This window comes from Pan troglodytes, chromosome 20 (assembly GCF_028858775.2).
Source record: "Pan troglodytes isolate AG18354 chromosome 20, NHGRI_mPanTro3-v2.0_pri, whole genome shotgun sequence".
Lineage (NCBI taxonomy): Eukaryota > Metazoa > Chordata > Mammalia > Primates > Hominidae > Pan > Pan troglodytes.
Genome location: NC_072418.2, coordinates 3376022 through 3401998, shown reverse-complemented (window position 1 = coordinate 3401998; position 25977 = coordinate 3376022). Strand labels below are relative to the sequence as shown.

Genomic DNA, 25977 nt, shown 5'->3' with positions numbered 1-25977 from the left:
TCTAGGACCCCCAGGGGGGAAGGGGGCGGCTAGGGGCTCAGGGAGGTGGCATCCAGGGGTCTGGGGGAGGACCCAGTCTAGGACCCCCGGGGAGGAGGTGGCTGAGAGCTGGGGGAGGTGGGGTCTAGGAGTCTAGGGGAGGGTGGGGTTCTGGGGAGGCAGGGGTCCAGGGAAGGCCAGCCTCCTCCCTGGGCCTCCTCCCTGAGTCACCTTCTCCCCCTAGTATGGCACCCGGGCCCTGCACTGTGTCCTCACCACCATCCTGAGCCAGACTGAGAACAAAGTGCCTGTGCCCCAGGGATACCCTGGAGGGGTCCCCACCTTCTTCCGGGGTAAGCTGGGCTGGTGGGGGTCTTCCTGGGAGGGGCAGGGGTTGCAGAGCACTGGGCTCCAGAGCAGCTGGGGCAGCAGGCTTTGTAGGCCGGTTGTGTGTTGAGTGACCCCTCCCCACACATGCACAGAGGGGGCTGTGAAGGCAAAGGGAGCCGAGGCGGCCCCCAGCAGCTGCCGGGTGGGTTTCCAGGGCAGCTGAGGGGCTTGGGGTTTGGGTTTACTCCCCAAGAACATGCTGTTCTCACTCCTGTAAGTCAGGCAAAAGGCTCTGCTCCTGGCCCTGGTCCTGGCCCTAGGCTGCAGCTGCTCCCCAGCCCCCGAGGGAGCTGCTGGTCTCTGGAAAAGGAGCTAGGGGCCTCGAGGGAGGGGCAGGGGTGGGAAGACCAGCATGTGAGGCCCCTCTCCCCGCAGACATGAAGCAGGGCCTGCTGTCTGTGGGCATTGGCGGCCGGGAGTCCCGGAATGGCTGCCTGGACGTGGAGAAGGGTGAGTGCCCCACACCCAGGCCCAGAGGCGCTCCCGTCTCTCATCTCGTGCAACCTTGGCCGCGGGTGGGGAGCAAAGCAGGGAGGGGGATTCCCAGCGCAGCCTGAGGCTTGGCTCCCTCCCCTGCCAGACTGTTCCATCACCAAGTTCCTGAACCGCATCCTGGGGCTGGAGGTGCACAAGCAGAACGCCCTGTTCCAGTACTTCTCAGACACCTTCGACCACCTCATCGAGATGGACAAGCGGGAGGGCAAATACGACATGGGCATCCTGGGTGAGCGCAGGTGCCGGGGGGTGGTGTGGGTGGGTGTGGGCGAGGGGCTCGTGGGAATGCCATGCATCCTGGGTGGGCTCGGGGCTCGTGGGAACACCGGGCATCCCGGGTGGGCGAGGGGCTCGTGGGAACACCGGGCATCCCGGGTGGGCTCGGGGCTCGTGGGAACACCGTGAATCCCGGGTGGGCGAGGGGCTCGTGGGAACACCGGGCATCCCGGGTGGGCGAGGGGCTCGTGGGAACACCGGGCATCCCGGGTGGGCGAGGGGCTCGTGGGAACACCAGGCATCCCGGGTGGGCGAGGGGCTCGTGGGAACGCCGGGCATCCCAGGTGGGCTCGGGGCTCGTGGGAACACCGTGTGTTGTGGGTGAGCACGGCGAGGGCCTAGGTGGGCGAGGGGGAATGCCATGCATCCTGGGTGGGCTCGGGGCTCGTGGGAACACCGGGCATCCCGGGTGGGCTCGGGGCTCGTGGGAACACCGGGCATCCCGGGTGGGCGAGGGGCTCCTGGGATCACCGTGCACGTCTCTGGAAGGTGCCCAGGCTGGTGCACGCTGCCCACCATGCTCATCCCCAGGCTTCACGGGGCACCTGCTACATTGTTGTGAACGAAAGGCCGGCGAGCCTGTGCTTCCAGCCTCATGGGGCCAGGCCTGTCCATCAGGACCACTTCCCTGTGTCCAGATGAGGGTCGGGGCAGGGCCATGGCTACTTCACTCATGAGCAGTGCCGCAGCCCACCAGGCTCCCACGATCCCCCACAGCCTGCTTGGGGTCACCCAGCACCTGAGCAGCTCCCAGGCTCCTACAATCTCCTCACAGCCTGCTTGGGGTTACCTAGGACCTGAGCGGCCCCCAGGCTCCCACGATCCCCTCACAGCCTGCTCGGGGTCACCCAGCACCTGAGCAGCTCCCAGGCTCCTACAATCTCCTCACAGCCTGCTTGGGGTCACCCAGCACCTGAGCAGCCCCCAGGCTCCTACAATCTCCTCACAGACTGCTCGGGGTTACCTAGGACCTGAGCGGCTCCCAGGCTCCCACGATCCCCCACAGCCTGCTCGGGGTTACCTAGGACCTGAGCGGCCCCCAGGCTCCCACGATCCCCCACAGCCTGCTCGGGGTTACCTAGGACCTGAGCGGCCCCCAGGCTCCCACGATCCCCCACAGCCTGCTCGGGGTTACCTAGGACCTGAGCGGCCCCCAGGCTCCCACGATCCCCCACAGCCTGCTCGGGGTTACCTAGGACCTGAGCGGCCCCCAGGCTCCCACGATCCCCCACAGCCTGCTCGGGGTTACCCTAGGACCTGAGCGGCCCCCAGGCTCCCACGATCCCCCACAGCCTGCTCGGGGTTACCTAGGACCTGAGCGGCCCCCAGGCTCCCACGATCCCCCACAGCCTGCTCGGGGTTACCTAGGACCTGAGCGGTTGCCAGGCTGGGGCCCACGTGCACCATCCCCACGCTGGGCCAGGTCAGGCCAGGCTCCAGGACACCCTCTCCTGTGCTCTCGGGGGGTCGTCTCTAGGGTGTGCCCCGGCTACGGGACTGACCCTGGCCCCAGCCCGCAGTCCCAGGCCCGGACCCCACTCACCCTCCACCCGCCCCACTAGACCTTGCTCCCGGTATCGAGGAGATCTACGAGGAGAGCCAGCAGGTGTTCCTGGCTCCCGGGCACCCGCAGGACGGGCAGGTGGTCTTCTACAAGGTCAGCAGGAAGCCCCACAGCCCCTCACACTCTGCCCACCCCGCCCCCACCACACTCACACCCCCCCACCCCGTGCCGTGGCAGATCAGCGTGGACCGCGGCCTGAAGTGGGAGGACGCCTTTGCCAAGTCGCTGGAGCTGACGGGCCCCTATGACGGCTTCTACCTCTCCTACAAGGTGGGGTCGGGCGGGGTTACCCCCCCCAGGAGGGCCCGCGGGGGGCGGACCGGGGCGCGGCCTCAACGCCCCCCTCCGCAGGTCCGCGGTAACAAGCCCAGCTGCCTGCTGGCGGAGCAGAACCGCGGCCAGTTCTTCACGGTGTACAAGCCCAACATCGGCCGGCAGAGCCAGCTGGAGGCCCTGGACAGCCTCCGCCGCAAGTTCCACCGGGTAGGCGGCCGCCGGGCGCAGCTTTCCCTCGGGCTGCCGGCCCTGACCCCGCCCAGGCTCATGCGGCCCTGTGTCCCCAGGTCACCGCGGAGGAGGCCAAGGAGCCCTGGGAGAGTGGCTACGCTTTGTCGCTGACGCACTGCAGCCACAGCGCCTGGTGAGGGCGGGCCGGGGACCAGGGGGAAACCGGCAGATGGCGGCGACCCAGGCGGGGATCGGGGGTTCCCGAGACCCTGAGAGGAGGCGGGAGATCTCAGGGCACCTGGGGAGCCTGCGGGCCCCTGGGACCCGCCTGAGCCGAGACGACCCGTCTCGTCCGCAGGAACCGGCACTGCCGGCTGGCGCAGGAGGGTAAGGACTGCCTGCAGGGGCTGCGGCTGCGGCACCACTACATGCTGTGCGGCGCGCTGCTGCGCGTGTGGGGCCGCATCGCCGCCGTCATGGCCGACGTCAGCAGCAGCAGCTACCTGCAGATCGTGCGGCTGAAGACCAAGGACAGGAAGAAGCAAGTGGGTGAGTGGGCGGCGGGCGCCCCGGGAAGGCCCGAGCCCCCAGCGCCGGCCCTGACCCCGACGCTCTGCCCGCAGGCATCAAGATCCCCGAGGGCTGCGTGCGCCGGGTGCTGCAGGAGCTGCGGCTGATGGATGCAGACGTGAAGCGCAGGCAGGCGCGCGCCCTGGGCTGCCCCGCCCCGCGCCCGCTGGCGCTGCCTTGCGGCCCCGGAGAGGTGCTGGACCTCACCTACAGCCCCCCGGCCGAGGCCTTCCCGCCGCCCCCGCACTTCTCTTTCCCGGCGCCGCTGTCCCTGGACGCCGGCCCCGGCGTCGTGCCGCTGAGCACCCCCGACGCCCAGGCCGACCCTGCGGCCCTCGCGCACCAGGGCTGCGACATCAACTTCAAGGAGGTGCTGGAGGACATGCTGCGCTCGCTGCACGCGGGGCCGCCCTCCGAGGGCGCGCTGGGGGAGGGCGCGGGGGCGGGGGGCGCGGCGGGCGGTGGTCCCGAGCGGCAGAGCGTGATCCAGTTCAGCCCACCCTTCCCCGGCGCCCAGGCTCCTCTCTGACACGCCTTTAGGCGAAACATGCCCCAAGACACAGTGACCGTTTCTCCCCTAGGAGCAGCGGTGGGGGGCAGGGCCAAGGTCCCCTGACCACTGCTCAGAGGAGCCCCAGGCCCTGGCCGCAGTGCCTTCAGCGCCCGACCCGGGCCCCCACCTGGACAGCCCTGGCGGGGCCCACTCAGGACAGCTGGGGGCCGGGGCGTGGCAGGGCCCTCTCTGTGCCTCTCCTCCCAAGTAGGAAGGGGCTCCGGGTGGCTGCTCTGGGACTGGGCACCCGCAAGGGCTCAGTGGGCCCAAACCCTTGAAATCCGTGAAACTGGGTGGTCCCAAGAGCTAGAAACTCAGGAAACCCCAGGTGCTCAGGGCCCCGCGTCTCGGGGGCTCTGTGGGGCAGACCCCTGCTAATATATGCAATTCTCCCTCCCCTAGCCCTGCCCTGACCCCTAAGTTATTGCCCGCTCACCTCTCCCAGGCCCCAGGCCGCGGAGCTGGCAGGGTGGCGCCTGCGGTTTCTATGTATTTATAGCAAGTTCTGATGTACATATGTAAAGGACTTTTTTAAATATATGTGCCTTTTGCCTACTTCCCACGGAGTCTGCTCCTCAGCCTGTGGGACAGGGAGGGAAGGGCAGGGGTGTGTGGGCATCCCCCCAGGCTCTCCTGGTTACCAGGCCTTTCTGCCCACTGCCCTGTGCTGGCCCCATGTGGATGAGAGGGGACGAGGGCTGGGAGAGACAGACCTCTCAACCCAGTGTCTGGGGCAGGTGCCATGGACCGTCCATTCCACAGACCCCCAGTGGGGGCAGCTGGGATCAGCCACCCTGGCAGGCTGCAGTCCCTCTAGCTGTGCAGGTAGGCAGCCAGGCCGTGTCCAGACAGCCCCTGGGCCCCATGAACGGTGGCTGGTACTGCTCTACCAGCCCCTCCTGGCCTGTCCATCCCCAGCCCTCACGGAGGGACTCTGTGAACAGTAACCACCCAGCCACCCCCACACCCCCCAGCCAGGTGAGGCCCCAAGGGCAGGTGTGGGTGCCCAACCCATCCCCAGCACCAGGGCCACGCTGTTCCTCGGGCCTCTGCACTTCTGCTTCCTGGCCAGAGGAGGCCCCAGTAGCCACCTCCTAACGGTTAAGGCCTGGGGCCAGGAAGAACAGCCACTTAGAATTATCTTCTCCAAGACTGGGCCCTACACCAGGCCCTGCCTGTGCACAGCAGGTGGGGCTGCATGGATTAAGAGCCAGGGCTGGGTGTCCAACGGGCCCAGATCTCACTGCACCCCAGCACTGCAGCCAGCACAGCCCCCCGAGCCTGGAGGAAGAGGGGGCAACAACACTCTACCTCCATGGCACCCCCAGCCTGGCAGCTGACAGCAACTGGCCCTGACATGGAGGGGCCCCTGGCAAAAGGGCCCCCCAAACCCCTAGGCAGAAAGATTCAGCAGGCTAATTTGTCTGTTTATTCCCACAAAGTAGCCAGGGGTGGGGGCGCCGAGCCAAGCCCAGCAGGCCATGGGACCTTCCTCCGGCAGGGTGCACGCTGGATTTTCGGGTCTGCCCCACCAGCAGGTTTGCAGGCAGGCCGTCATGGGTGCTGGTGGAAGGCTCCGAGGGCGTGGGCAGGGGCTCGGGCGGGGCCACACACTTGTGGAGCTAGAAATAGTGGGGCAGGTCCTTCTCTATCACCTGTCGGGGAGGAAAGCTGGGTTAGGGCAGCTACCTCCCAAGCCCCCGAGCCTCAAGCGGGCTCCCTAGAGAAGACCTACCAGGGGCTCCTCCATGGGTCCGTAGCGCTTCACCACGCAGCCGTTCTTGTCGATGAGGAACTGTGGAGAGACGGTGTCCAAACTGTGGGGCCACCCCTGCAAGGGGCTGAGGCTGCCCTTCCTGCCCGCTGCCCATCTGGGCCACGGCTGTGGCCAGGGGAAGCTGGTCCCCTACCCCCCACAGCCCCCTTACCTTGGTGAAGTTCCACTTGATGGCACTGGAAAAGAAGCACATGGACGTGAGCGTCCCCAGCAGCCCCCCACAGTCCCCAAGCTGTCCTGTCTCCAGGAGGCCACAAGGGTGTGAGCTTCCCCGGCTGCCTCCACAGCCACAGTGCCCCCAAGGCCCCCCAGAGCCATCTTACCCCAGGAGGCCATGCAGTGTGAGAGTCCCAACAGCCCCCCACAGGCCCCTGAGCCATCCTGTCCCCAGGAGGCCACAAAGGTGTGGGCATCCCTGGTTGCCTCCACAGCCCTCTATGTCCCCCTGAGCCATCTTACCCCCAGGAGGCCACGCGATGTGAGAGTCCCAGCACCTCCCCGCAACCGCCCCCCCCGGAGCCATTCTGCCCCAGGGAGGTGTGAGCATCCCAGCAGCCCCCCCACCCCCACCCCGGCAGCCGTACTGTCCCCAGAGGTCACGCACTTTCCCAGGATGCCCTTGCCCTTGGGTTGGATCTTCATCCACTTCCACAGCGGGTGGGCGTCATCCCCGTTCACGCAGATCTTGCTGAACATATCGAATTTGACGTTGTAGCCCGCGGCGAACTCTTTGATCTCTTCGTTACTCCCTGGCTCCTGTGGCGGCCAAGGTGTGTGAGTCGGGGGCCTGGCACCCCCTCAGTCTGGGCCCCCTGTACACTCCCAGGCCCTTTCCAGGCTGGAGCCCACCCCGACCCCCACCCATCGGCCTCTGCAGGGCCAGGGCCCACCCCCACCCACCGGCCTCTGCGGGCCCCGGGGAAGCAGCAGCCCACCTGCTTCCCGAACTGGTTACACGGGAAGGCCAGGATCCGCAAACCACACTCAGCGTATCGGGCGTGCAGGTCGACGAGCTGAGTGTAGTTTACTTCGGTCTTGCCTCACTGGGAGGCCACGTTGGTGACGATGCACACGAAGCCCCTGCGAGGATCGGCGGCGTCAGCGCAGAACAACACGGCCCCCTCCCAGGGCCCGGCCCCGCGCCCCACCCCAGGCGAGCGCCCACCGGTACTTGTCCAGGTTAACCATGTGCCCGTCGATGTCCTTGGCGGAAAACTCGTGCATGGAGCGCGCACAGCGCCAGTCGTCCCGGGACGCGCACTGCAAGGTAAAGGAAGCTGAGCAGGGAGCGTGGACGGGAGGCTGAGCCCGGGACCCTGAGGCAGGAAGGGATCGGGAGCGGGTCGGTGGCGGGGACACCGAGGCCCTGCGGCCCTGAAAACCTGAACGCTCCTCCTCCTTAAACGCACACGCCCCCTTGTACTTCTGGTCCGGTTTTACCGGAGACCCGGAGGCCGGGAGAGGGTTCCAACCCCAAAATGTGCCACAGCAGCCGGTGTGGGGGCCCCGCGCGCACCGGGTCCTGGGACTCGGGACATTCGTGGATCTCCGGTCGCAAGCTGCGGGGACAGGGCTTCTTCCGCCGGCGCCGCGCCCTCCTGCGCCTGCACGCTGGGGCCTTCCGCCGCCGAGGGGCTCGCGGCCGCCGCCTGCCCCGGCTCTGGCACCGCTGCCTGCGGCGCCCGGGGGAGCGTGCGCCCGCGCGGCCCATACCCGCCCGTCTCCCGCCCCTCCTGGCTCCCCCACCCCGAGCGCCGCTACCGGGGACAAAGGGCCCGGAGGCCGTAGTCAGGACTGCGCGACTGTGACGCCACCGCGCTAGGCCAAGGTGCGGGGGCGGGGCGGCGCCCGGGGGCGCGTGATCCGGGATTTCCAGCCCTTCGCGCCCCCAACCGCTCGGGCGCAGCAGCCCCGCTCGGCCCGGAGACGCCCCGCCGTGGCCCTCAACGGTCCAGCTCCGCCCCAGCCGTCCCGGACCCCGCCCCCTGCAAGCCTGGACCCCCGCCCCCGGCCCCGGCACGCGCGCCTGCAACGGCCTGGACGGCCCCTTCCCCGACCACGACCCGCGCGCGTGGAACAGCCCCTTCCCCTTGCCCGACCCCAGCCCGCGCGCCCGCAACGGCCTGAACAGTCCCTTCCCCGACCCCAACGCGCGCGCATTGAACTGCCCCTTCCCCTTCCCCGAACCCAGCCCGCGCGCCTACAACGGCCTGGAGGGCCGCGGAGCGCGTCGCAGTACGGTCACCCGCGTCCGCGCCCGGCCGGGGGTGTGGAGGGGGAGCCCCCAGACGCCCCCCACCAAGGTCACCGGAGCCCGAGGGTTCCCCGCGCCGGCGAGCGGAGGCAGGGATCGCGCGCCCGCCCCAACGGTCACCGGGCCGGCAACGGCCGCGGCGCTCGCTCACCATGGTCCCGGCCAGGCCAGGCGCGGCCAGAGCCCCACAGAGCAGCGCCGGCTTCAGTAGGCGGCAAAGGCGGCCGAGGCTCATCGCGGCGGGGCTGGGAGCCAGCGGCTCCTCCCCTCGTCCAACCGACCAATGGACGCGCGTCGGCTTTCCGCACCTCCTTTCCCACGGCCGCGCCCTCCAGAGCGCGCAATGGTCAGCCGCGTCGGTGTTGAGCGCTCGCGCCGACGTCAGCCAATGGGAGGCCGGAGTGGGAAGAAGGCGGGGAAGGTGGGGCGGGACCGGACGTGCGGACTTGTTGTTGACGACTGCGCATGCTCGCTTGTGTCTAGGAGGCCGTGGCCTGGCCGGCGGCGCGTTGGGTGGCAGCGTAGTTATTCGGGTGGTTGAGCGCAGCGCGGCCGCAGGCCAGACAGCCTTGAGAATACTACTTAAGACTCGGCGAGGGGGTTTGGTTTCTCCAACTCGCAGAAAAGTGTCCCCAACTCCTATTTACCTTTTTTTTTTAAGAGACGGGGTCTTGCTGTGTTGCCCAGGCTAACGTGCAGTGGCACGATCAGGGCACACTGCAGCCTCGACCTCCCAGGTTCAAGCGAACCTCCCGCCTCTGCTTCCCGAGTAGCTGGGACAACAGGCTCATCCACCATTCCTGGCTAATTATTGTTTTGTAGACATGGGGGTCTCGCTATGTTGCCTAGGCTGGTCTCAAACTCCTGACCTCAAATGATCCTCCAGCCTCAGCTTCCCAAAGTGCTGGAATCACATGCGTGAGCCAAAGGCTCAGCCGGGATTTGCCTTTTTTTTTTTTTTTTTTTTTTCGAGACACAGTTTTGCTCTTTTGCCCAGGCTGGAGTGCAGTGGCGCTACCTCAGCTCACTGCAACCTCCACCCCACCGGGTTCAAGCGATTCTCTTGACTCAGCCTCCTGAGTAGCTGGGATTACACGAGCGAGCCACCACACCCAGCTAATTTTTTTGTATTTTTAGTAGAGACGGGGTTTCACCATGTTGGCCAGGCTGATCTCAAACTCCTGACCTCAGGTGATCTGCCCGCCTAGGCCTCCCAGAGTGCTGGGATTACAAGTGTGAGCCACCACATCCGGCCAAGGGATTTGCCTTTTTAATGTAAATGAAACCAAACTGAGTTGGGTTTGCTTCTCATCACAGCTCCATCTTATGGGGGTGTCCCTGCCCTCACCCCTGCCATGGGCGCAGGGGGTCAGTGACTCCCCATCCCTGGGTCTGGTTGCTGAGCCGCTTATATAACGTGGGCACTGGGACCTGAGAGTCATCCAGACAGTTACCATTTAACTGAGAACCTGGAGTTTCCTGGGCTCCCACCCCCAGGGGCAGCTGCCCACGCAGGGATGCGCGGTATGTGCTCAGAAAATAAACAAATCTGGAGGGTTTTCTTACAGTTCTAACATTACAAGGTATGGGCACACCCAGAGCCCATACTGCCCCACATCTTGGCTTCCAACTCTGTTTTTCACTTCGTGGCTTGGACATGTGGCAACAGAAACACTCATCTCATACTTGGGAACTGAGTCACTGTGATTGGACTTTGACCCCTGTACAGGCAGGGGTTTGGATTTTTTTTTTTTTTTTTTTTTTTTTTTTTTTTGAGGAGTCTTGGTCTGTCACCCAGGCTGGAGTGCAGTGGCTCCATCTCAGCTCACTGCAACCTCCGCTTTCCGGGTTCAAGTGATTCTCCTGCCTCAGTCTCCTGAGTAGCTGGGATTACAGGCATGTGCTACCATGCCCAGCTAATTTTTGTGTTTTTAGTAGATACGGGCTTTCACCATGTTGGTCAGGCTGGTCTCGAACTCCTGACCTCAGGTGATCCGCCTGCCTCGGCCTCCCAAAGTGCTGGGATTACAGGCGTGAGCCCCTCTACCCCGCCTAGGTGCTTGGGATTTGTATGTTGCCCGCAAGGTCTTAACCTTTTCTGACCCTGCACTGAATATTTCTTCAGAGACAGACTCAGGGCCGGGTTGACTTGGGGGGACCTATGAGCCAGCCCCCGCCACTGCCCCCGACTCAGGCCTGCCAGATGCAGCACCGAGGCGTCATAGATGGTTTGCTGGAAGAGGCAGTGAAGCAAGGATCCCTGAGCAGGCCTGGCAGAATCCTGGTCTTGCATAAGCCTGTTCACATGGCTTTGCTCCCGCCCAGCCCCCGGAGGCTGAGTTCTTGGAGTCAACCCCCATTGTCTGACTTCTCAGGAAACCCCCCCATTTCCTCCCGCCCTGGCAGTGCCGGGTGACAGGGCCACACTGGTGACTCTGTTCTTGCCCTTGCGAAGGCTCAGCTGTTTGCAATTTTGCCGGTGTTGTTTTCCTTAAGTTTGTTGCAAACATGTGCGCTGAAATGGGAGTTTATTTCAGGGTTGCCAGAAAAACAGCTCAGCACCCACAGCTCCGCGGAGAGACTTGATCCCATTCCTGACTTCCTGCCAATTGTGATAAGGTCAGAAGTGGGGAAAACACGGGTCGCGACCTCGGATCTGAGAACGGGGCCCCAGGCTCTGGGAGAGATTTGTGCTGGGGGCTTCACAGCTTTTCCCAGAGTGTCCCCATTTCACGAACGGGGAAATGGAGTCTCGGGGACCTCTCAAGGCTCCAGCGAGGCTTCCCTGTGAGGGCGGAAGTTCTTGAGTGTCCCTGCAGGAAGCTGTGTTGCCACAGATCTTTCTAGAGCAGCCCCTGGCTCCAGGAAGGACTGGGGAGGGGCTGTCCTGTGGCTTCATTTCTTTTTTAAGAACTTTTTGGCCAGGCGTGGTGGCTCACACCTGTAATCCCAGCACTTTGGGAGGCTGAGACGGGCAGATCACGAGGTCAGGAGATCGAGACCATCCTGGCTAACACGGTGAAACCCCGTCTCTACTAAAATTACAAAAAATTAACCAGGCATGGTGGTGGGCGCCTGTAGTCCCAGCTACTTGGGAGGCTGAGGCAGGAGAATGGTGTGAACCCGGGAGGCGGAGCTTGCAGTGAGCCAAGATCGCACCACCGCACTCCAGCCTGGGCAAGAGAGCAAGACTCTCCGTCTCAAAAAAAACTTTTTGGCTGGGTGTGGTGGCTCACATCTGTAATCCCAGCACTTTGGGAGGCCAAGGCGGGTGGATCACGAGGTCAGGAGTTCAAGACCAGCCTGACCAACATGGTGAAACCCCATCTCCACTAAAAATACAAAAATTAGCTGGGAGTGGTGCCGTGCGCCTGTAATCCCAGCTACTCAGGAGGCTGAGGCAGGAGAATTGCTTGAACCCTGGAGGTGGAGGTTGCAGTGAGCCGAGTTCGTGTCACTGCACTCCAGCCTGGGGGGATACAGCAAGACTCTGTCTCAAAAAAAAAAAAAAAAAGTTTTTGAAATTCAAACAAAATACATATGAAATTCAACATTTTAACCACTTCAAAGTGTACAATTCAGTGTTTTTAGGACATGTACAATGTTATGAGACCATCACCTCTATCTATCTAGTTCCAGAATTTTTTTTTTCTCTTGAGACAGATTTTCGCTCTTGTTGCCCAGGCTGGAGTGCAGTGGCACGATCTCAGCTCACTGCACTGCCACCTCCCAGGTTCAAGCGATTCTCCTGCCTCAGCCTCCCAAGTAGCTGGGATTACAGGCATGCGCCACCACACCCAGTTAGTTTTGTATTTTTAGTAGAGACAGGGTTTCTCCATGTTGGTCAGGCTGGTCTCAAACTCCCGACCTCAGGTGATCCGCCTGCCTAGGCCTCCCAAAGTGCTGGGATTACAGGCGTGAGCCACCGTGCCCAGCACAGAGTATTTTCATTGTCCCCAAAGGAAGCCCAGACCCTATCAGCCTTCACTCTCCATCTCCTCCCCTAGGACCTGGCACCCACACATCCCCTCCTGTCTCTGTGGATTGGCCTGTCCTGGACATTTCATAGAAATGGGATCACACACTGCGTGTTCTTTTGTGCCTGGCTTCTCTCGCTGAGCATGAGGTCCTCAGGCTACATCCACATTGTGGCCTGTGTCAGAGCCTCATCATTCCTTTTCATGGCTCAGAAATATTCCAGTGTGTGGAGGGATTACATTGTGTTTATTTATTCATCTGTGGATGGACATCTGGGGTTTTTTTTTTGAGACAGAGTCTCACTCTGTTGCCCAGGCTGGAGTGCAGTGGCGCAATCTCAGCTCACTGCAACCTCCGCCTCCCAGGTTCAAGCAATTCTCCTGCCTCAGCCTCCTGAATAGCTGAGATTACAGGCATGCGCCACCATGCCCGGCTATGGGCTGTTTTCTCTTTTTGAGTTTGTAAAGCCGTACAAGTGTTTGTGTGGGCGTATGTTTTCATTTCTCTTGGGTGTATGCCTAGGAGCGGAATTGCTGAGTCATATGGTGACTCTTTGTGTAACAGTTTGAGGATCCACCAGACTGTTTTTTTTTTTTTTTTTTTTTTTTGAGATGGAGTTTCACTCTTTTTGCCCAAGCTGGAGTGCAGTGGCACGATCTCGGCTCACTGCAACCTCCACCTCCCAGGTTCAAGCGATTCTCCTCCCTCAGCCTCCCAAGTAGCTGGGATGACAGGCCTGCACCACCATGCTCGGCTAATTTTGGTATTTTTAGTAGAGACGGGGTTTCACTATGTTGGCCAGGCTGGTCTCGAACCCCTGACCTCAGTTGATCCGCCTGCCTCAGCCTCCCAGAGCACTTGGATTACAGGCGTGAGCCACTGTGCCTGGCTGACCAGACTGCTTTCTATAGCGGCTGCACCATCTTACATTTTCACCTGCCCTGTGTGTGGATCATGGCCTGACTTCTGGGCCTCTGGCTTTGCTGTTATCATCCAGGCCGCCCCTGGCTTGGGCTCAGCCTCTCTTAATCCACCCCTGCCCCCGGATTTGCAGGTCACTACTTGGTCTTTACTCCAGATGCCCTTTCTTGTGTCATAAAATCCACTCCTGAGCCCTGTCCGTCTCCTGACCCTCCCCGCCCCATGTATCTGCCCCACATCTCCAATTCCTCTCCTCCCTCAGATCCGTCCTGCCAGGCACTGGCCCCCTTCCCTGAGTCACAAGCAGTGTCTGCTAGGCGAATCCCTGCTCAGTCCTCAGGCTGACTTGGCGGTGGCATCACATAGCCACTCCTTCCCTCTGCCCCTAGACACCTTCCTCACCAGGTTTCCAGGAGACCTGGCAACCTCCTGCCCTTTATCCTATGTAGGGAACACTTATGCAGTGTTGGTGCCAGGCGCTGCTCTGTGTACATTGCAATTATTAGCCAATTACCCTATGAAGTGGGTGCTGTTCTTGTCCCTGTTTTACAAGGGAGGGGAGGGGGAGGCACAGAGAGGTTGAGTAACCTGCCTGAGATCACACAGCCAGATCTGCAGCTCAGGGGCTGCTCCAGTGTCTGTGCTGAGCCTCCCTCCCCTCCTGCTGTGCCTCCCCTCCTTCTCCAGGCTTCTGAACACCAGCAGGGCTGGACTCACTCTCCCGGACTCTGCTCTGCTCCCAGGACCTGGTCCAGGCTCCCGGCTCTAATCTTCACCACGTGGCCACCCTGCCTGCACGTCCATCCCCCAGACCTTGCCCTGAACTCCAGAGCTCACCTCGAGCTACACGCCTCCACTCTCCCACCCCTCTTTTCACTGCTCACAGGGACAGCTTTGTTCCCTTTCTCCCTCTTTTTCTCGCCCTGTGGCACCCTCCCCGCTCTGTGCTTGCCCCTACCGTAGTTGAAGCCACCCCAACCTGTAGCAAGTTTGCCTTCCCAGTCCCTCCCTGGTCTCTCGCTTCTGCCCTGGCTCCCAACAGTCATTTCCCAACACAGTAAGTAGCTCCAGACATTTTACCCTGACCAGCAAGGCCTCATGGGACCTGCCCCACCTTGCCCTCTGACCCCCTCTCCTGCCCCTTCCCTGCCAGGAACACTCCAGGTGAGGCACAGCCTCAGGGCCTCTATCCTGGCTGTGCTGTCCGCCTGATATAGCTATCCCCAGGCAACCCCAGGTTTCCTCCCTCTCTCTCCTCTTCTGGTTTTTGTTTGTTTTCTGTTTGTTTGGAGACAGCGTCTTGCTCTGTCGCCCAGTCTAGAGTGCAGTGGCGCAATCACAGCTCACCGCAGCCTCAACCGCTGGGCTCAGGCGATCCTAGATCTTCCCACCTCAGCCTCCCGAGTAACTGGGACTACAGGTGCGCCCACCACGCCCAGCTAATTTTTAAATTTTTTTGTAGAAATGGGGTCTTCCTGGCCGGGTGCGGTGGCTCACGCCTGTAATCTCAGCACTTTGGAAGGCCGAGGCGAGCAGATCATCTGAGGTCAGAAGTTCAAGACCAGCCTGGCTAACATGGTGAAACCCCATCTCTACCAAAAATACAAAAAAATTAGCCAGGTGTGGTGGCTCACGCCTGTAATCCCAGCTACTCGGGAGGCCAAGGCAGGAGAATCATTTAAACCCAGGAGGCAGAGGCTGTAGTGAGCTGAGATTACGCCACTGTACTCCAGCCTGGGCGACAGAGCGAGACTCGGTCTCAAAAAACAACAACAACAAAAAAAAGAAATGGGGTCTTCCTATGTTGCCTAGGCTTGTCTCAAACTCCTGGCCTCAAGGTGAGAAAGAAAAGTTAGGTAGTTAGATAAGAAAGCCTGCACAGACCGGGCGGGGTGGCTCACACCTGTAATCCCAGCACTTTGGGAGGCCGAGGTGGGCGGATCATGAGGTCAGGAGATGGAGACCATCCTGGCTAACACAGTGAAACCCCGTCTCTACTAAAAATACAAAAAATTAGCCAGGTGTGGTGGCAGGTGCCTGTAATCCCAGCTACTCGGGAGGCTGAGGCAGAAGAATGGCGTGAACCCGGGAGGCGGAGCTTGCAGTGAACCCAGATGGCGCCACTGCACTCCAGCCTGGGGGACAGAGCCAGACTCCGTCTCAGGAAAAAAAAAAGTAGCCCCTGACAGCCCCCCAAAAAGAATCTCAAATATCAGTGTAAAAAAGTCCGTGACTTACAACTAAAAATTACAAAACTACAACAAAGGGATCCTCCTCTTTCAGCTTCCCAAAGTGCTGGGATTACAGGTGAGAGCCATCGCGCCCAATGGGATTTTTTTTTTTTTTTTTTTTTTCTCGATGGAGTCTTGCTCTGTCACCCAGGCTGGAGTGCAGTGGTGCGATCTCGGCTCACTGCAGCCTCCGCCTCCTGGGTTCAAGTGATTCTCCTGTCTCAGCCTCCCGAGTAACTGGGAGTACAGGCACCCACCACCAAACCTGGCTAATTTTTGTATTTTTAGTAGAGACAGGGTTTCACCGTGTTGGCCAAGCTGGTCTGGAACTCCTGATCTCATGATCTGCCCGCCTCGGCCACCCAAAGTGCTGGGATTACAGTGATGAGCCACCACAGCTAATGGGATTTTTGCTTGAATCTGTCCTCACTGTATTCCCTGACTTCCCCATGTGATACTGCAGTTCTCCCCTTCTCCCCAAGTCACTTAGCCTCTCTGCTCTTTCTTCTTGCGTAGCTTTGTCACTTTCTAACGTTGGTATTTATTTTATTTTATTTCATTTTATTTTTGAGACAGAGTCTTGCTCTGTTGCCCAGGCTGGAGTGCAGTGGCACGATCTTGGCTCACTGAAACCTCCACCTTACAGGTTCACGAGATTCTCCTGCCTTAGCCTCCTAAGTAGCTGAGACTACAGGCACCTGCCACCTGGCCCAGCTAATTTTTTGTATTTTTAGTAGAGACGGGGTTTCACCGTGTTAGCCAGGATGGTCTTGAACTCCTGATCTCATGCTCTGCCCGCCTCAGCCTCCCAAAGTGCTGGGATTATAGGCATGAGCCACCGCGCCCGGCCACGTTATTTATTATATTTTACTAAATCCTGTCTCTATCTGAATGCAAGGGATACTTGGCCTGTTTTATTCACCATCACTGTAGGTTGCTGAGTAAATGTTGAATTAACGAATGCATCACTGAATAAGTTACTGATAGCCTGCACACAGCAAGTGCTGGGCTGGGGTTCTCCGTGAACCTGGGGAAGTGAGGAGGTTTGCAAAGACAGGAAGAGTCTGGGGTGGGGAGATACCCAGGCTAGGCTGGGGAGATACCCAGGCTAGGCTGGTGGCACTCAGGGGAGAGGACAGAGGTGAGGGGACTTAATAAGCACCTAGAGAGATGCCTAAGACTCTCAACCGTCTAAAGTAGGGACACTTTATTGCCATTGCACAGGTAGGGAAACTGAGGCCCAAGGGAATTAACCCTGACCTGGCCTGGAGCCAACGGAGGAAACCCTGTACAGTTTGATGCACAAATATTTATAGAGTTCCCACTAGGCTCCCAGACCATCCCTAGGAGCCGAGCTGCCCCTTGACCCCATCGAGGCCTCAGTTTCCCCGCCCACACTTCGCCCCCGCCTCGTGGGATTCTAAACTGTTGCTCCAAGGTGGGAGTTGAACGCAAACTACAACTCCCGAGAGGCCGTGCGGCCAAAGACACACGAGAACTACGGAGGCAAGAGTCTCGCTCAGCCAACTGCCGCTCTCGTAAGGCTCGGGCTGCCCTTGGCGCTGCCGATCCGAGACGTTGCTGCATTCAGGCATTCGCCGACGACAGCGCAGCGCGGGGCGGGGTCAGGCGGAGGGGGCCTGATTGGGATTCGGCGCAGGCGCAGTCCGCGCGGGTTCTCGCTCGCAGAAGGGGTGCGGGCGGCGGCGGCGGCGGCGGCGGCGGCGGCGGCGGCGGCGGCGGCGGCGGCGGCGGCGGCGGCGGCCATGGACGACGAGGAGGAGACGTACCGGCTCTGGAAGATCCGCAAGACCATCATGCAGGTGAGCCGCGCCTGGTGTTGGGGGCGGGGGCGCGGGCGGCGGGTGCAGGGGCCCGGGGTGGGGTCGATCACGGCGTCTCCTCGTACTCTCGTCGGAGCAGCAGCGACGAAGGGCCGGGCCGATACGGGAGGCCCAGAGGCCGCCGGGGATACCAGGCGCTGGACCCGACCTGAGCCGGCAGCGGGGAAGGGAGGGGGTTGCGAGACGTCTGGGTGCGGGGCTTAGGGGTGGGCGGGCGGCTTGGGCTGGTGCGGCGCGCATGGCGGCGAGAGAAGGAGGAAGCCGCGAATGGGGACGGGGGGCGCCCCCAGACTCTGCCCCTCTCTGTGATTCAGCATCGCCATTTGTCCTTGCGTCCTGAACCCCATGGAGTCTCAGCATCCGAGGCTGGCAGAGTTGGTGGTTGGGAAGCAGCGGGCGAGCTGGGGCTTTCGATGGGGACGTGGAGCTCGGAACCCGTGCCTTGGGGTCTGGGGCAGATGGAGGCCACTGGGCCGAGTCCGGTTTGGAAGCCGGGCACAGGCCTGAGGGCCTGCGGTTCAGGGTACTGCCTCAGCCATTGGGGCCGTTTGAGAGCTTTTGCTTTGTCTTGCTTCCCACCCCTTGCCCTTGTCCTCAGCGAAGCCCCCCGCAGCCTGATTCTCCTTCCTCCGAGCCTCAGACATTGTCAGCCTGAAGTCACATCTGTTTCGGTCCCTGTCATTTTTTTTTTTTAAGAGATAGGGTTTCACTCTGTCGCCCAGGCTGCAGTGCAGTGGTGCAATCATAGCTCACTGCATCCTTGAACTGGCCTCCAGCAACCCTCCTGCCTCAGCCTCCCTAAGTACTGGGATCACGGGCGTGAGCCTCCGCGCCCCGCCTTTGTCCCTGCCTTTAGGGTAGCTCTGCAAAGTGGTTTGGAGGGCTTTGCTCCCTGCCAGGTTTCTCTGAGGCTGGGTGGACAGACGGTCTTGGTCAAGGCTGGACATCTCTGGGAGCCTCTCAGGATCATACTGGTCCCATCCTGTGGTGTGGGGCTGTGGGGGCCGGGGTGGCTGTCATGGAGCACACAGTGAGTGAGCAGCCCGTTTGCTGTTCACCTCTGTCCTCTGCAGCAGCCGCAGGTCTGACTTCCGGGTCACGAGCTTTGGCCGCCTTCCTCTCTCTGCCCTGGGGTCAGCTGGTTCTTTCTCTCTGCAGCTGTGCCACGACCGTGGCTATCTGGTGACCCAGGACGAGCTTGACCAGACCCTGGAGGAGTTCAAAGCCCAATTTGGGGACAAGCCGAGTGAGGGGCGGCCGCGGCGCACGGACCTCACCGTGCTGGTGGCCCACAACGATGACCCCACCGACCAGATGTTTGTGTTCTTTCCAGGTGAGCAGCGGGTCCCGGGGGAGTTCCGGTGAAGCCACCAGAACACCTGCCGAGGAGCCGGACGCTAGCACCCACCCCCACTCGCCTGGTGTCCAGCATTTGTCTCTCTGCCCAGTCTGGGAGGAAAACTCCCCTCCCCTCCCCTTGCTGTGGGTGATGCCGTTGACCTCTGACCCCTCTCATGCTCAGCTTCTTTCTAGTTTCCCTCTCAGTCCCCTTCTCTCTTCCTGCCAACCAGGAGAGTCACAAGGGCCTCCCCACTCACCCCCAGCCCCCCATGTCCTTTGCCCTAGTGTCCCTTGGCTCCCCCATCCTGGCCGTTGGGTGCACTTCCAGCTTCTTGGCCTGGCCCAGGAGGCCCCGTCTGGGTCAGCGCAGCCTCCTTGTGAGCTGCGGCCCCTGCCCGCCCCAGCCCATTCCTCCGCACCCCATGCCCCCTCTCCCCTGTCAGCGTCCGGTACTCGTCCCTCGAGCTTGTGCTCGGGCCTCTTTTCCCAGGATCCCTGGGACCCTCGGTTTCAGCACCTGCTTTGCGGAAGTGTCCGCACCTGTCTGCCTCCCTAGTATGGCTCTAAAGCCCTCAGCGGTTGGGGGATTGCAAGCGCCTTAGGGGCGCAGCCCCATGCCCAGAATTAATCAGTGGGGTGACGGAGCACGTCTGCCAAGCAGACCTGGTGACGCTGCTGGGTTTTTTTGCTTTTTTTTGTTTTTGTTTTTTGAAAAAGAGTCTCATTCTGTCGCCCAGGCCGGAGTGCAGTGGTGCCATCTCGGCTTGCTGCAGCCTCCACCTCCTGAGTTCAAGCGATTCTCCTGCCTCAGCTTGAGTAGCTGAGATTACAGGCACCCACCACCACGCCTGGCTAGTTTTTCTTTGCATTTTAGTAGAGATGAGGTTTCACCATGTTGGCCAGACTGCTTTCAAACTCCTAATCTTAGGTGATCCGCCCGCCTTGGCCTCCCAAAGTGCTGGGATTACAGGCGTGAGCCACTGCGCCCAGTCTTTTTTTTTTTTTTTTTTTTTTTTTTGAGACTGAGTCTCCCTCTGTCACCCAGGCTGGAGTGTGCAGTGGCGCAATCTCAGCTCACTGCAACCTCCACCTCCCAGGTTCAAACAATCCTTCCACCTCAGCCTCCCAAAAAGCTAGGTTTACAGGCATACACCATCTCACCTGGCTACTTTTTCTTTTTGTATTGTTTATTAATTAATTAATTTTTTTGAGACAGAGTCTTGCTCTGTTGCCCAGGCTGGAGTGCAGTGGCGCAATCTCTGCCCACTGCAAGCTCTGCCTCCCGGGTTCACGCCATTCTCCTGCCTCAGCCTCCCGAGTAGCTGCGACTGCAGGCGCCGGCTAATTTTTTGTATTTTTAGTAGAGACGGGGTTTCACCTTGTTAGCCAGGATGGTCTCGATCTCCTGACATCGTGATCTGCCCACCTTGGCCTCCCAAAGTGCTGTTATTACAGGTGCGAGCCACCGCGCCCAGCCTGTATTGTTAATAGAGACGGGGTTTCACCATGTTGGCCAGGCTGGTTTAGAACTCTTGACTTCAAGTGATCCACCTGCCTCAGCCTCCCAAAGTGCTAGGATTACAGGTGTGAGCCACTGCACCCGGCCTCAGGTGATGCTTCTTAAAGAGAGTGTCCTGGGGTGTGAGATCTGCTTGTTGGAGAGGTTGGTGCTGAGTCACCCGCCTCCCCAGAACTGCCCAGGGTGGGAGCCTCTCAGAGTCAAAGGTCTCTGCTTCTCCCTGGTCTCTGGGTGACTGAGGGGTGTCAGCCCCCTGTCCCTGTCTCCGGGTGAATGAGAGGTTTCAGACCTCTCTTCCCCTATCCTGGGATCCTGCAACTCAGGCCTCGTTTTGCAAACGCGGAAGCCGAGGCCCGAGCAGGAGAGGCACCTGTGTGGAATGGGGCTGGAACCCAGGTGCTCTGGGCTCTGGGTGGGCGAGGGCCACGAGGGCCCAGGCTCGTGCAGGCCACCACACTCTCTGTCTGCAGAGGAGCCCAAGGTGGGCATCAAGACCATCAAGGTGTACTGCCAGCGCATGCAGGAGGAGAACATCACACGGGCTCTCATCGTGGTGCAGCAGGGCATGACACCCTCCGCCAAGCAGGTGGGCACCCCTGCCCCACCCCGCCAGCCTCTCCCCCTTCCCAGCCTCCTCCCCCGAGCAGGTGGGCACCCCTGCCCCGGCCCACCCCGCCAGCCTCTCCCCCTCCCCAGCCTCCTCCTGCGAGCAGTACCCACAGGCGGCCCATGTGCCTTGGGCTTTGGGCCAGGCCAGCCAGGGTGCCCTGGAGGATGTGGCCGGGATGTCCGGCAAGCCCCGACCACCTCCCTCCCACTGCGTCCATGGGCCCCACCCCAGGCAGCCGCTGTCCTCCCCCAGCTCTCAGGAGGGGCGTCAGGGCGGAGGGCACTGTGCCTCTCGCCAGCTTCTGTGGGCTCCAGCCCTCGGCCTGGTGCAGATTCCAGGAGCCGGAGGTTCTTTGTCCTGAGCTGATGTCCAGGGGGACTTGCAGAGGAGGCCCGGCACGGGGTCCTCCAGGGGCCTATCCGTGTTTCCCGTCTGTCTGTTGGACACTCCGGAGCCAGGCTGCTGTGCTGTGACGGGCAGTCAGCAGAGCAGTTTAGTCCCTGGCCCACCAGCTGCGGGGTTCACGCAGCCACACAGAGCAGCACCCCTGTATGGGGAAGAGGTCGCCCTGCCAGCTCTGAGGGCCGCCCCTGGAAGCATGTGATGGATGGAAACACATCCGAGTTTCCACAGCCTCATCACTGCTCGTGACAGGATGCCCTCGATGAGCAGAGAGGCTGGGGAGGGGGGCGGGCTGTTCAAGGCTCCTGGGCTGGCGGTGGGGTTTTCTGATTCATGACGTGGGTGTGTTGTTGGGGCACACGAGTAAGCCCCAGGTAGCTTGAGGCAGGAAGTGAGGTTAGGGTTGTCTGGGCCCCTCCGGGCCGTGCCTGAGAGCCGCTCTCTTGCAGTCCCTGATCGACATGGCCCCCAAGTACATCCTGGAGCAGTTTCTGCAGCAGGAGCTGCTCATCAACATCACGGAGCACGAGGTGGGCGCGCGCCGCGGAGTCCCGCCTGCATGGGGCCGGCAGAGATGCGGCGTTTGTGGGTGGCCAGGAAGATGTGGGATCTGGGGCCCAGGGCAGGTGTTCCTATTAGTGCATGGAGGACAGGGTTCTCAAAGGGTGGCCCTGGGCCTGCAGCAGCCGAACCCGGGAGCTTCCTAGAAATGCAGATCCCGGCCGGGCACGGTGGCTCACGCCTGTAATCCCAGCACTTTGGGAGGCCGAGGCGGGCGGATCACGAGGTCAGGAGTTCCAGACCATCCTGGCTAACACGGTGAAACCCCGTCTCTACTAAAAATACAAAAAATTAGCCAGGCGTGGTGGCAGGCGCCTGTAGTCCCAGCTACTCGGGGAGCCGAGATTGTGCCACTGCACTCCAGCCTGGGAGACAGAGCAAGACTCCGTCTCAAAAAAAAAAAAAAAAAAAAAAAAAATGCAGATCCCCAGGCCCACCCCAGCCTGTAGAATCGGGACTGCTGGGAGTGTGGAGGGACCCTAGTGCTGAGACAGGAGGAGTCCCAGCAGGAGGTGGCTGTGCCCAGCCCATCTGCCTCAAGCCCCAGGAGCTGTGACTCCGTCCCCCGCCTGTGGAGCCGGGGTGGGGTGGGTGGGCTCCCTGACTGCCGGGGATCGGGGTGGGGTTCAGGGCTCTTGTCCGTCTGAAGGCGCAGGGGCTGTGGTGGCACCTGGGAGCCACGTGGGGTCTCACCAGCCCTTGGTGATGCCTGGTGGCTTCCTCTCTCGGCAGCTGGTCCCTGAGCATGTCGTCATGACCAAGGAGGAGGTGACAGAGCTGCTGGCCCGATAGTATCCTTTCCAGCCCCACCGGCCCTGCCCCTCCCTGTCCCTCGAGACTTCCGCGTTCCCCCCCACCACACACACCCCCCACGGCCCTGTCTGGCATTTTCCTGACGCTGCTTCGCAGTAAGCTCCGAGAGAACCAGCTGCCCAGGATCCAGGCGGGGGACCCTGTGGCGCGCTACTTTGGGATAAAGCGTGGGCAGGTGAGCCCTGCGGGGAGAAGGGGCCCTGGGGCTGCTCTGAGCTGACCACTCGGAGAAGGGGGCTTCTGTCCCTCCCCGACAGCCCCTCCCCCTTGACCCAGGGCCTGGAGGGGACCTCGAGACCACACCCCCAATATCCGCCTCTTAAAGCCAGGGCCACTGGGCCCAGAGAAGAGCGTGACCCAGGTTCCCAGGGAGCGGGTCCCGCAGCCCGGGTTCAGCCATCTCGGACCCCTGCCGGCCATCCCCAGCCCGTGTGCTGCCCGCCTGCTGTCTGGTGACTGCAGTGAGACCCCTCAAGCATTCGCAGCCCCTGCTCTCTGCCTCTGCAGGTGGTGAAGATCATCCGGCCCAGTGAGACGGCTGGCAGGTACATCACCTACCGGCTGGTGCAGTAGCTACCGCCTGACAGGTGAGACGGCCGAGGGACAGGCACTGAGGTGGGGTCAGAGGCAGGGGTGTCGTCCCTTCTGTCGGTGTGCAGGGCTGTTCTTGCTTTGTCCGGCAGCAAGCCCCTCCTAGCACCAGCCCAGCTGGGCCACCAGGCGCTCCCAGGACACCCCCAGACCCCACCCGACCGTAGGCTGCAGCTCTTGGGGCTGTGCGCCTGGACGGGAGAGTCCTGGTACGCAGGGCGTGCGTCTCTGCCGCCGCTGACCCACCTTAGAAGCGGGAGACGTTCACCTGCAGGGCAGTTGTGCGGCGGGACTTTCCAGAAGAGGGTTTAGAAACCTGCCCAGAGACCCCAGAGCTGAGAGAGGAGGCACAGCTTCAGGCCAACCCTTCCCTGAGTGGGCGCCTTGGGAGGGACTGGCCGGAGTCTCAGGAGCGGGACAGCCTCTGCCCATGGCGAGAGCCTCCCAGCTTCCCCTGGACCCTGGTCATGGCGAGCTGCTGTCCTGCAGGCCGCCCCACTTCACACTCAGCCCAGGGGTGGGGCTCGGCCTGGTCTGATGCTGGCACGGTTCCTTTGAGGTCAGAGCGACTGCCCACGCCTGTGTGACCGCTGGGCACAAGGGAGCCGCCCGGCCCCTGCACTGCGGCCTGGGCCTCCTCCCGCCAGTCCTCCCGCACCCCGTCATGCTCGGTGGGCGTTGCGCTGTCCTGGGCCTCCTCCCGCCAGGCCTCCCGCACCCCGTCACGCTCGGGCCCGGCCCCTGCACTGCGGCCTGGGCCTCCTCCCGCCAGGCCTCCCGCACCCCGTCACGCTCGGGCCCGGCCCCTGCACTGCGGCCTGGGCCTCCTCCCGCCAGGCCTCCCGCACCCCGTCACGCTCGGGCCCGGCCCCTGCACTGCGGCCTGGGCCTCCTCCCGCCAGGCCTCCCGCACCCCGTCACGCTCGGTGGGCGTTGCGCTGTCCTGGGCACACTGGATCTGCCCCTGTTGTGTGACCGCTCTCCCCCTTTCCCAGCCCCTAGAGGCAGACACACAGACAGCGACCCCCATCCCTGCAGGACGAACGCCCCTGCCCTGCCAGAATCCGGCCCCCCAGCTCACCGCCGCTGCTCCTCTGGACTCCCCAAGGCAGGTGGCCTCCACCCACGTTCTCCCGTCCTGGGGTGAGGCTTCCTGTGGCCCAGCCCGCCCCATTCACCTGTGGATTTGTGCGAGATGCAGCCTCAGAAGGGACAAGGCCCCCAGAGGGAGGTCACCTGGGGGCAGCTGGTGCCGGGTCTTCACCCAGACCACGCTGGGTCCCCTCTGTTGGGGGTTTGGGGTCCGGGTCTCCCACCAGCCACTGCTTCCTCCTGGGCCCTCGGCCTTCCACCCCTCGTCTTCCCTCCCTCGGGGGCCCTGATGCGTGGCGGCCCCAGCCCGGCCTCGGCTCTTTACTCCATTCACAGCCGTGCACGTGCTCAAGCCACCAGGGTGCGAGATGCCAGCTCTGGAGTTCTCGGTTGTTGTAGGAGGTTGGGTGTTTTCAAATGGTAAAGATGTTTTGAGCAAATAAATTTGCTTGATACAGAAACCAGGCTGACTAACAAGGTTTTCAGCAGGTGGCCCTGCCTCACCCAAGCACACGAGGTCAGCTTGGCAGGTGGGCCCTCCTCGCGCTGGCTTCAGGGGTCAGTGCCTCCCCAGGCCCTCGCCCTGCCCTTCCACTTCGTGCTCCTGGGTAAGGCGTGAGCGTGTCTGTCTCTTCCCTTCCCGTGAGGGTGTGGAGTTGTTCTCTGGCTTGTGCAGCTGTGGTTTGCGGCCAGTTCCTCGTATAGACGTTTGGGATCTGGCTCTACTTCCCCGTTTGCTTACTGTCTGATTTCAGAAGGCCTCATCTGCCCAAGTTTAACCTAGCCACGTGGTTCTCTCACAGCAGCTTTATTAAGATGTAATTCACCCTCGTGCGGTCGGTGGTCTGTAACGCGCCCACTGTTCTGTGCAGCAGGGTCCCCAGATCCCCGGGCCGCGGACGGTGTGTGTGATGGGGACAACGCTTCCCCTTCTCTCCAAATGTACTTTTTTCAAAATTGTCTTGGCCAAAGCAAGCCAGACCCAAAGGGACAAACATTGATGTCACTCCTAGGAGGTCGCTAGAGTCGTCAGAGACTGGAAGTAGGATGGGGGTTCCCGGGGCTGGGGAGGAGGGAGGGGACAGTGTGTGTCATGTGCAGTTTTAGTTTGGGAAGATAAGAAAATTCTGGAGGTGGCCGGGCGCGGTGGCTCACGCCTGTAATCCCAGCACTTTGGGAGGCCGAGGTGGGCGGATCACCTGAGGTCGGGAGTTCGAAAGCAGCCTGACCAACATGGCAAAACTCCGTCTCTACTAAAAATACAAAAATTACCTGGGCATGGTGGCGCATGCCTGTAATCCCAGCTACTTGGGAGCTAAGGCAGGAGAATCACTTGAACCCAGGAAGTGGAGGATCGCTTGAGCTCAGGAGTTAAAAGACCAGCCCGGGCAACACAGAGAAACCCCCCACCTCTACAAAAAACTTAAAGATTACCTGGGCACAGTGGCTCACACCTGTAATCCCAACACTTTGGGAGGCTGAGGAGGGAGGATCATTTGAGCCCAGGAGGCCGAGGCTGCAGTGAGCTACGATTGTGCTCCCCTACTCCAGCCTGGGCCACAGGGTCACACCCTGTCTCAAAAAAAAAAAAAAAATGCAGTTCCACAGGCGCATGGGCCACGTTTCCAGTGCTTGGTGGCCATGTGGGGCTGACATGTGAAACCTTAGAGCCGGGGGACACGTCCGTCATCTAGAACGTTTTCCTGGACTGCCCTGGGCTGCAGGTGGACATGACGAGGTCACTCGATGCCTGACCGTCTGCACAGCCT

The 25977-nt window shown here is 61.6% G+C and overlaps 3 protein-coding genes across 7 annotated transcripts in view; 2 read left to right on the top strand and 1 right to left on the bottom strand.

The window, feature by feature from the left end:
* Window positions 1-4832, top strand: part of SBNO2 (strawberry notch homolog 2) — a 73697-nt gene extending 68865 nt beyond the window's left edge. For 2 of the 3 annotated variants that reach the window (XM_024351864.3, XM_024351866.3), the window contains 9 exons: window positions 224-332; window positions 745-819; window positions 950-1093; window positions 2703-2797; window positions 2882-2974; window positions 3056-3187; window positions 3268-3344; window positions 3510-3700; window positions 3775-4832. In XM_024351864.3, coding sequence (XP_024207632.2) covers window positions 224-332; window positions 745-819; window positions 950-1093; window positions 2703-2797; window positions 2882-2974; window positions 3056-3187; window positions 3268-3344; window positions 3510-3700; window positions 3775-4250 — 1392 coding nt within the window. In that variant the 3' untranslated portion in view covers window positions 4251-4832. The remainder of the gene's footprint in view (window positions 1-223; window positions 333-744; window positions 820-949; window positions 1094-2702; window positions 2798-2881; window positions 2975-3055; window positions 3188-3267; window positions 3345-3509; window positions 3701-3774) is intronic. The other variant, XM_024351865.3, reaches the window with a different exon arrangement.
* An 849-nt stretch (window positions 4833-5681) lies between these two features.
* Window positions 5682-8628, bottom strand: GPX4 (glutathione peroxidase 4). 2 transcript variants are annotated; one of them, NM_001364734.1, is given in 7 exon segments: window positions 5682-5929; window positions 6010-6069; window positions 6203-6227; window positions 6656-6807; window positions 6987-7131; window positions 7217-7311; window positions 8457-8628. In NM_001364734.1, coding segments are annotated over 7 exon segments (594 nt in total). In that variant the 5' UTR covers window positions 8541-8628; the 3' UTR covers window positions 5682-5896.
* The window catches only part of POLR2E (RNA polymerase II, I and III subunit E), a 17614-nt gene continuing 203 nt past the window's right edge, over window positions 8567-25977 (top strand). Inside the window, exons 1-10 of one of the 2 annotated variants that reach the window (XM_054673703.1) lie at window positions 8567-8651; window positions 10843-10924; window positions 16660-17258; window positions 18438-18612; window positions 20610-20725; window positions 21601-21681; window positions 22445-22503; window positions 22622-22700; window positions 23033-23112; window positions 24112-24669. In XM_054673703.1, coding sequence (XP_054529678.1) covers window positions 17202-17258; window positions 18438-18612; window positions 20610-20725; window positions 21601-21681; window positions 22445-22503; window positions 22622-22700; window positions 23033-23098 — 633 coding nt within the window. In that variant the 5' untranslated portion in view covers window positions 8567-8651; window positions 10843-10924; window positions 16660-17201 and the 3' untranslated portion in view covers window positions 23099-23112; window positions 24112-24669. Of the gene's footprint in view, window positions 8652-10842; window positions 10925-16659; window positions 17259-18437; window positions 18613-20609; window positions 20726-21600; window positions 21682-22444; window positions 22504-22621; window positions 22701-23032; window positions 23113-24111; window positions 24670-25977 lie in introns of those variants that run through there. The other variant, XM_054673704.2, reaches the window with a different exon arrangement.